Genomic DNA, 10095 nt, shown 5'->3' with positions numbered 1-10095 from the left:
GGAGTTCAAAAAAATTAAATTGTCTTTCATCTTTTGATCTTTTAAAAAAAAAAAAAATCTGGGTTTAGGGCCAGTCTCCAGCTTTCAAAGTGGCTCTGCTGATTCTTGGGGGCCTGACTCGTGATTGTGTAACTTTGGGGGTTGATGTCTCGGTGTACACGGGTGGACTGGGAGCGTACGTCAGCACGGCAGGCAGGAGCTGTGATACCCAGGCCGAATAGACAGACTTGCACTAGCTCTGCTCAAGCTGATATGGCAAAAATAGCAGTGTAGAGCCCACCATGCCCTCTGGATCTCAGCTCCATTGGCTAAGCCAAGCCACCATCTGGGCCACTCCATCCACACTGCTACGTTTATGGCACTAGCTCGAGCTGAGCTAGTGTGAGTCTGCCCAAGAACATAAGAAGGGCCACATCAATGGTCCATCCAGCCCCGTATCCTGTCTTCCAACAGTGCCCAATGCTTCAGAGGGAATGAACAGAACAGGGCAATTATCAAGAGATCGATCCCCTGTCATCCAGTCCCAGCATCTGGCAGTCAGAGGCTTAGGGACACCCAGAGCATGGGTTGTGTCCCCAACCATCTTGGGTAACAGCCATTGCTGGACCTCTATGAACTTATCCAATTCAATTCTTTTTTTAGACTTTTAGCCTTCACAACCTCTTCTGGCAATGAGTTCCACAGGTTAACCAGGTCAACCTGGACTGGGAATCACACCTGCAGTGTAAATATGATTTTATTTTTATTGATGAATGTTGGTAAATGTCAAGTTCACCATACACACACACACCCCGCAGAAGAACTGTTTCCTTCAATAACCAGTGAAATGTACAACAGGGCAAGGTAAGAAAACGGCTGCTTGAGAACTGATTTGAGTTGGTATATTCTGATAAATCACAAATTGTCAACCTCATGTAACAGTTACAAAGCTTTATTGTTTTGAATCTCAGCATCTACTGCCATTAAATGATTGCCTGGGCCCCTCCCCCGTTGTGTGACATACGGCCCCAGGATTTCCCACAACTGTGAAAATTTAAATCTATACAAAGCGGGGGGCAAAATGTTAAAATATCAACATCGATAATATCCCTTGAAATTATATATAAAAAAAAAAAAAAATCTGCCATGCCTGAGTCCAGATAGCATGAGCGTGTGTGCATGTGTGTCACTATTTACTCTCTCCTGTGCCAACCTGTCCCCTTGGCCTTAGTCACATTCCTGGCCACACCTGCCCCCGCTCTCCCCACCCCACGGGAAGCCACATGCAGGGTGTGGACCCCTCCGGCTCCCGGCCGCACCCTCCTGCCAGAGCTGGGTGTAGGGCAGAAGTCAGTGTCGCCTGCAGTCTCAGAGCCAAGAGTAGCTCAGAGGGGGGTGGACTCTTGGGGAGGAGGAGGCCTGGAGAGCAGAGGTCACCGACTCACCATACAGAGGGCAGGCTCAGGCGTGATCTGAGGGGGGAAAAGGATCCTGCCCCGTCCAGGTCTCAGGCTCTGGGATGGTGCCCACTGGCAGGTGGTGGTTCAGGGCAGCTGAGTAACAGAGACAGGCAGAGCCCCCCCCCCAGATGGGCTGTTAGGCATAGGGCGCTGGAGATGCAGCGAGGAGACAGGGCACAGAGCCGGACAGTTGTTTGTAATGATACGGCGACCACCGAGATCAAAGCTGTGATCGTGGGGGACGGGGGCTGTGGAAAGACCTCCCTGCTCATGGTCTTCGCCAAGGGGGATTTCCCCAGGGTAAGAACTCCCCCTCTCCCCACACTGCTCCCCCATTGGACCCTGTTTCTGCCTGAGAGAGATACCCTTCCTCTCACACTGCTCCACCTAGGGGACCCTGCCCCAGAGAGACCCCTCTCCCCTCACACTGGGTCCCCATAGGACCCTGTCCCTACCACAGAGCGGCCTCCGCCCCCCCCCCCCCCCCCCCCCCTCCCCCCCCCCCCCCCCCCCGGGATCCAAACCGTGTCCCAGTCCAGACATGCACCGCTTCCCCTGGGAGACCCCAACCCAGAGAGAACCCCCTCACACGGCTTCCCAACCAGCTATGCTTGGCCCACCTGTTCTGTCTCCAAGATAACCTCTTCCCTCACTGGGTCAAACCCCTGGTCCATAGAGCAGCCCCTCCTTGACACAAGCTCCCTGCCCCATTCTCCCCTGCCAGGTGCTCTGAGTAAACCCTCTATGGAGCAAAGCAGGGCAGGAACCTCTGGGGGCGGAGGGAAACTCCCTCCTTCTTCCCCCCCCCCCCCCCCCCCGCCCCAATCAGCAGACTGCGGGAGCCCAGCTGGCCAAGGGAAGTGAAAGCAATTGCTCTGGGGAGAGTCCTGGCCTCGTGACAACATTCTCCCTGCCCAGGGAACCTGCTCTGCTAAGGCCGCCAGCAAACACCCTCCCCAAGGAGCCGGCAGGAGCTCACCCAGACAGGATTGTCCTGGCAGCCGGCAGTGGCTGGAGAGATCCCAGCCTGTCCGGGTCACCTCCAGCAGTGAACCGGGGCATTTCCAGACTTCCCAGCTACATGCTGAGCTGCTGTAAGGCATTGGCTGCACAGACAAGTTGTAGCTGTGCCGCTCTGACTGTACTGGTATAGATCATGCTGTATAACCCCCTAGTGGTGACAGTTACACTAGTAAAGCGGTTCTCAAACTTCATTGCACTGCAACCCCCTTCTGACAACAAAAATTACTACAACATGACCCCAGGAGGGGGGAAATGAAGCCTGAGCCCACCCGAGTCCCACCATCCTGGAGGGGGCGTGCGCAGCAAATTTAACACCAGCGCTGGTGGCCCCATTAAAACAGGGTCCTGACCCACAGTTTGAGAACTGCTGCACTAGTATAAACTCAGTAACCCCTTGGGGAAATGACCCCAAATTTTGCTCACTAACTGTACCCACTCCTTCATGAGGTACACAAAATGTCAAAGCAACCCAAGTAACGGGGAGGATTTTCTAGCATTTAGAAGAGTTGAGCTTTAAACAGAAAGTTGGTCTAGTCTAGACCTTAACTAGCCCAGGCTGTTTGCTGTAGCATGTGTATACCAATATGGCCATCAGACCTATCACAGTGGTTTCATAAATGGAGCCCAGTCAGAAGGACACAGAGCTACTTCAGGTTTCTTGGGCTGGTGAAAAAAAAATCAAAGGTTCTCTTAATCTTTCAGGGCAAATCCTATGGAATTTAGTGGGGCGGGAAACGGGGGCTCTGTAGGAATTCCTCTACAAACCTACTATAGAAAGCAATGGAGAATGAAACATTTTCTAAAGGCTTTTGTGACTGGTTTTATAGAATTCTCTAGCAGGGGTATCATGCCCTATTCAATGCTATAGGGTGATTCAAAAAAGACCATATGAAAGGTTGTTGTAGCTGTATTGGTCCAAGGGTATTAAAGAAACAAGGTGGGTGAGGGAATATCTTTTAAAGAGACAAGCTTCTGCGCTCACACAGAGCTCTTCTTTGGAGCATGCTTTGGGGCACTCTATATTGACGCCTCTTCCACCTGAAGAACTGCCTGCATCTCCCCACTAGCACCTTGGTGCTTGCTCTCAGGCTGCGCCTCTTGCATGGTGGAGAGGCAGCTTGGAAGAATACACAAAGCCAACACGTTCTTCTCCTTCAAACCCACCTCTGCTGCATGGCCTGCAAATGACACCAAGCAACTGGGGATCTATGGTCACTGTGGGTTCCACTCACCATGGCCATCTCACTGTGTTTGTGGCAGCCACCCATCCTCTCTGACTTCACACTTGGCATGTAAACCTTTTGGGGCCAGAACCACCTCCTTGTTATACATGTACAGGGCTGAGCACAATGGGGTGGTGTCTGATAAGCAAATAGATCTGGGAAACAATTTTTCAGTGAATACTAAATTTGCCCACAAAATGCATATTTTAGAGCACCAAAAATATTCACCAACTTGGGTCAAATTCAGTGAATAGTTTCAGATCCCCTCCAAAAAATTGGGGGCAAAAAGGTTTTTTAATAAAAGGGAAAATGTTGCATTTCACCATTTCAAAATTAAACATTTCAACTTTTCATTTCAAAACAGTGTTTCATTTAGAAATATAGACAGGTTTTTTTAAATGAAAAAGGGTGAAACACACCCCAATACAATCCATCATGAAACAAAACACTGGGAGGGAAATGTTCCAGCTCCAATGAAACATTCCATTTGATCCAAGATGAATTTTATTTCAGGGGTTTGGTTTCTGGGGTTTTGGGGGAGGAGGGTTAGGGTTGTGGGTGGTTGTGTTTGTTTTTGGTTTGTGTTTCAATGAGAAAAGCCCCCCAAAAAATCCATTTTGGTTCAAACTGATTTTTTTTTTCCTTTCAGTTCAGCCCCTGAACTGAAAAATCAATATTGGTTCATCTCTACATGTAAATAAAACAATTATTAAAAAAACCCAGGGAGACACAGTACAAGCACCCTGGCCCCTAGCACATTGGGGGGGGGGGGAGAGACCACATTATTGCAGTGAATGGACAGTGGTTAGGGGCCATCCTTGGGACCTCCATTCAAGTCCCTACCCTTCCAAAGAGCTTCCTATGTGACCTTGCTCCGCTCAGTGCCTCAGTTTCCGATCTCTACAGCAGTGGTATTACTTCCTTACCTCACAAGGGTGTTGTGAGGATAAATACATTAGATTGTGAGGCACTCAATTATTACAGCGATGGAGGTCATGTGAGTACTTTAGATAGACTGATAGAGAAGCATCTAAGGAGGAATGAACACTAGCTCCCCATGGGCCAACCTGCTGAGCAGTAGTGATGGCTGGCTATCTTTCTTTTCAGCACAGTGACTCTCCCCTCCTTTCTCCTCCCAGGTCTATGTCCCCACCGTGTTTGAGAAGTACTCTGCCTCCTTCCAGATTGGCAGCAAGCCGGTGCAAATCAATCTGTGGGACACAGCAGGTACAGTAACTCCTCACTTAAGGTTGTAGTTATGTTCCTGAAAAATGCAACTTTAAGCAAATCGATGCTAAGTGAATCCAATTTCCCCATAAGATTTAATGTAAATGAAGGGGTTAGGTTCCAGGGAAGTTTTTCTCACCAGACAAAAAGACATTTATATATATATCACACATGCGCACACACACAAATATACACAGTATAAGTTTTAAACAAACAATTTAATACTGGTACACAGCGATGATGATTGTGAAGCTGGGTTGCGGTGGTGAAGTCGGAAGGTGGGATATTTCGCAGGGAATGCCTTACTGCTAAATGATGAACTAGCATTTGGATGAGCCCTCAAGGGTTAACTCATTAATGTAGACTCACTCTACAAGGCAGCAGGCATGGAGGGAGGGGAGAGAGCATAGCAGACAGACACACCGTGTGTGTGAGAGCGAGAGATGCACATTTCCCCTTTAAGTAGCTGACCCCAGTCTTAAGTACACTGCCTTGTTAATTAGATCAGCTTGCTGAGACCACAGCTGCTGCCTGGAAGCTCCCTCTGTCCTGAACCCTGTTGTGTGTACCCCCTGCTCTATGGAAATGAGGTAAGCAGGGTGCAGGGGGGAGTGGGACACCCTGACATTAGCCCCACTCCCCACATACAGCAAGCAGGAGTCTCTGGGAGCAGCTCCAAGGCAGAGGGCAGGAGCAGCACGTGGCAGTGGGGGGAGGGACAGCTGCAATTGCTAGCACAGGGAACTTAGGGGAGCGGGGAGCTGCCAGTCCACCCTGGTTACAAGCCTCCCACCAGCTAGCTGCAATGGGCTGCTCTTCCTGCAAGCAGTGGACAAAGCAGGCGGCTGCCAAACGACTTAGAAGGGAGTATTGCACAACTTTAAATGAGCATGTTCCCTAATTGATCAGCAACTAACAATGAAACAAGGTTAACCGGGAGGACTTTAAGTGAGGAGTTACTGTATGTACAGGGAGAGGATGGGGTGTATGATCCTTCTACTCCCAATGTGAACAGTAGAGGGAGCCAACATCCTGAGAGAAAAATTAACCAGTCTATTTGAGTCTAGGAATGGACACTTGTGTGTGTGAGAATGGTTCTCAACCAGGGATACACAGAAGTCTTCCAGGGGGTACATCAACTCATCTAGATATTTGCCTCATTTTACAACAGGCTACATAAAAAGCACTCTCTCAAGATAGTTCTCTGAAAACAACCATTCAATGTGCAGCGGCAGTCAAAAAAAGCAAACAATGTTGGGAATCATTAAGAAAGGGATAGATAATAAGACAGAAAATATCATATTGCCTCTATATAAATCCTTGGTACGCCCACAACTTGAATACTGCATGCAGATGTGGTTGCCCCATCTCAAAAAAGTTATATTGGAATTGGAAAAGGTTCAGAAAAGGGTAACAACAATGATTAGGGGTATGGAACAGCTACCATATGAGGAGAGGTTAATAATACTGGGAAAAGAGACAACTAAGGGTGGGGGGGATGAGATAGAGGTCTATAAAATCATGACTGGTGTTGAGAAAGTAAATAAGGAAGTCCTGGGCCTTCTCATAGCACAAGAACTAGGGGTCACCAAATGAAATTAATAGGCAGCAGGTTTAAAACAACAAAAGGAGGTATTTCTTCACACAATGGACAGTCATCCTGTGGAACTCTTTGCCAGAAGATGTTGTGAAGGCCAAGACTATGACAGGGTTCAAAAAGAACTAGATAAATTCATGGAGGATAGATCCATCAATGGCTATTAGCCAGGATGGGCTGGGCTGGTGTCCCTAGCCTCTGTTTGCCAGAAGCTAGGAATGAGTGACAGGGAATGAATTAGTTGAGGATTACCTGTTCTATTCATTCCCTCTGGGGCACCTGGCCTTGGCCACTGTCAGAAGACAGGATACTGGGCTAGATGGACCTTTGGTCTGACCCAGTGTGGCCGTTATGTTCAGTAGCAAAGTCAGTACAAACTAAAATTTCATACAATGACTTCTTTATACTGCTCTGTATACTATACACTGATATGCAAGTACAATAGTTGTATTCCAATTGATTTATTTTATCATATGGTAAAAATGAGAAAGTAAGCAATTTTCCACTAATAGTGTGCTGTGACACTTTTGTATGTTTGTCTGATTTTGTAAGCACATAATTTTAAGTGAGGTGAAACTTGGGGTAGGCAAGACTAATCAGACTCCTAAAAGGGGTGCAGTAGTCAGGAATGGTTGAGAGTCAAAGGGGCAAGGCTTGGATTTAAGATTGCTATGCAAATCATACTTGGATCTAAGATTGTATACACTATGCATGTGTGTTGGGGTGTAGTGTATTATGCAAATCAATAGGTGGCTTTTATTAGCATATACACAAGATCAGCTTCAAAAATCATGAGATCTGTAATAAACTGGGAGCTCTTTTCTTTCTGGTTTTTGAGCCATTAACTTGTCAGACTTTCCTTCACTCCATAAGGGCTACAACCTTCCTCTTTATTTAAATTTAGAGGAGAGTCACCCCTAATCAAATGACTCCAGGAGCTGTCATGATAAAAAATCATGAGACTCATCACACCTACATTGCAAAAGCAGGGCTATCGTTCAGATAATGGGTGTGTGGAGTGATGGGGATTCTGGGCATGGGTGAATGGGGGGGTGGAAGGCTATCTTAGATACTTATCTGGCTCCCATCTCCACAGTATCTGACCTCCTCGCAATCTTTAGTGAATTTATCCTCGCAACACCCCTGTGAGGTAGGGCACTGCTATAATCCCCATTGTACAGATGGGGAAACTGAGGCATGGCGCAGCTAAGAGACTCACCCCAGGTTGCACAGGAACTCTGTGGCAGAGCAGGGATTTGAACCCAGACCAGCCAGAACAATGCCAGGCAGGCCAAGGAGAAAAGAGCCAAGAGGGGATTCCCCTGGGACTTAGAAGGAGCTATGGATCACCACTTCTCAAATCTCTACCAACTATTGGGGGGGGGCCTCTCTGCAGGGCAGGGCCGGGGCCTATTTGGAGTGGCAGAGAGTGTAAGTTTGTGTGAGTTCATGCATGTGCTAGAGTGTACATGTGTGTACACATGTACATGCATCTGTGCATGTGGGTGTGCATGTGCATATGTATCAGCATGTGTTTGTGTGTCAGTATACAGGTGTATGTGTGAGTGCACCAGTGGGTGGCTGAATACACACCCATGGTTAGCTGTTCCTGAGGGCTAGATCCCCTCTCACATACAGAGGATGGGCAGGGAGGGTTGGGGACCCTGCACTTGAAGGGGAGGGGTACTTAGTAACCTCCATCTCCTCCTCACAGGGCAGGAAGATTACGACAGGCTCCGTCCCCTCTCCTACACAGGAGCCCATGTGATTCTCATGTGCTTTGATGTCACCAGTCCCAACAGCTTCAACAACATTCTCACAAAGGTAACAAAGCTGTCTGTAGATCAAAGGGGAGAGGCTGGGACTGGAGTAGCTGGAAGCTCCCCACACAGCCAGCGCTGCTGCCCTGCTCCCTGCAGCACCCCCTGCTGAGAGAGGCAAGGACTAGAGTAGCTGGGAACTTCCCCCCGACCCCACAGCCAGCACTCCCACCCCTCTCTCTGCAGTGCCCCCAGCTGGGAGAGGCTGGGACTGGAGTAGCCAGGAGCTCCCCCACAGCCAACCCCCAATTTCATGAGTATTCATGGCCTGCCATACAATTTCCATACCCAGATGTGGCCCTCGGGCCAAAAAGTTTGTCCACCCCTGCTCTAGCTCTGTTCTGCTGGCCTCTATTGTGTTCCTTAGGGGTACATCCCATTCTCCAATTTATGGAGAATGAACATGGGGCTCAGACCCTCCCCCAAAGCCTCTGAGGACATGCGGGGTCTCCCACCCCAGTGCTCAGCCCCCCGTCTCCATCTCTTTCCCTGCACAGTGGTACCCGGAGGTGAATCACTTCTGCAAGGGTGTCCCCATCGTGCTGGTGGGCTGCAAGACTGACCTGAGGAAGGACAAGGTCCTTCTGAGGCGGCTCCACAAGGACCGGCTGGAGCCCATCACCTACCATAAGGTGACAGCCCCCTTCTTCCCTCCCCCCCCCCCCCCACACCCCCAAGCCTACTTGGCCAGCACATGCCATCCTGAATCCTCAGGAAGGAAAAATAGTCCCTCCCAGAGATAACGGACCAGGTGTCAGCCAAGCTCCTGCTGGGATGAGGTTGTGGCAAGGCAGCGATTACATCAGCCAAAGTAGGGCATGTCCTGGGCGCTGCCAGAGACATGGGGAAGTCCAGGGATGGTGGTAGGGGAGGTGATGCCCAATGGGAATGGATCCTGGAGGTCCCAGGCTGTACAATGGGCATGACATGCCTTCAGCAGGGACCCCACCCTCTGCCCACTGCAGGTCTCACACCACTCCCCTGTTGCAGGCGGAGGCCATGGCCCGGGAGGTGCACGCTGTCACCTACCTCGAGTGCTCGGCCAAGTACCAGGAGAACATCACCGACATCTTCACAGAGGCCTCCAGTGCCGCCTTGAGCGCCATGCAGAAGAGCCAGCGCAAACGGAAACCCAAGAGGAGCTGCCTGCTCTCCTAGCCAGCTCCACACTCCTCCTGGGGATGCCCCAGTGCCCTGCACCCATCCCAGGGCCAGCACCACCCTTCAGCATCTCCATGGGCATCGGCTCCCACACAGCCGGGACTGATGGCAGATCTTGCCCTCCTTGCAGCAGGCATCACCAGGGGGTGAATAATACCACAGGAAGGGCAAGTGCCTCCCCACATAGTCTGACATGGAATAAGACCAGAGTAGAGAAGGAGCCATGTTCCAGCTCACAGGATTCACTCCCTCAGCTCTGTAACAGAACACGAGTACATGTCAAATAGCCCTAACTCCTCCCAGCTTCACCTGGCTCCATCTGGCAGCTACCAGCCCACGCAGCTCCTAATAGCACAGCTCGGCTCAGCACTGCTCCCACCACCACAACCAGGCTTGGCTTGGCATGGCTCCCGCACAACTCCCACCACTGTGATCCACAGGGGCCCCCATCCATGTCCAGTGACCAATTCCCTGAATCCATCGACAAGACTCCACAGCCACAAGTCTCTGCAGGGCATAAGCCCAAGGAGGGACTGTGGTGTCGTCTTTGTTGTGTGTTTGTACAGCACCTCGCAAAGTGAGGTCCTGGCCCATGGCTGGGGCTC

General features: G+C 50.0%; 1 protein-coding gene across 1 annotated transcript; it reads left to right on the top strand.

Annotated features, from left to right (window-relative positions):
• The first annotated feature begins 1595 nt into the window (after positions 1-1595).
• On the top strand, positions 1596-9487 carry RHOD (ras homolog family member D). The gene is made up of 5 exons (XM_024220018.1): positions 1596-1739; positions 4825-4912; positions 8224-8333; positions 8827-8961; positions 9320-9487. The coding sequence occupies exons 1-5, from the start codon at positions 1596-1598 to the stop codon at positions 9485-9487; spliced, it is 645 nt and encodes a 214-aa protein (XP_024075786.1).
• Positions 9488-10095: the final 608 nt, after the last annotated feature.

Source organism: Terrapene carolina, unplaced genomic scaffold (genome assembly GCF_002925995.2).
Source record: "Terrapene carolina triunguis isolate 2854851 unplaced genomic scaffold, T_m_triunguis-2.0 Scaffold90, whole genome shotgun sequence".
Lineage (NCBI taxonomy): Eukaryota > Metazoa > Chordata > Testudines > Emydidae > Terrapene > Terrapene triunguis.
Note: the sequence above shows the minus strand (reverse complement) of the source record. Positions and strands in the feature narration are given on the sequence as shown.

Coding starts and splice junctions, on each gene's coding strand:
- RHOD (XM_024220018.1), top strand. CDS start 1,596: ATGCAGCGAGGAGACAGGGCACAGAGCCGGACAGTTGTTTGTAATGAT. Junction 1,740..4,824: donor CCAAGGGGGATTTCCCCAGG/GTAAGAACTCCC, acceptor TTCTCCTCCCAG/GTCTATGTCCCCACCGTGTT. Junction 8,962..9,319: donor AGCCCATCACCTACCATAAG/GTGACAGCCCCC, acceptor CCCCTGTTGCAG/GCGGAGGCCATGGCCCGGGA.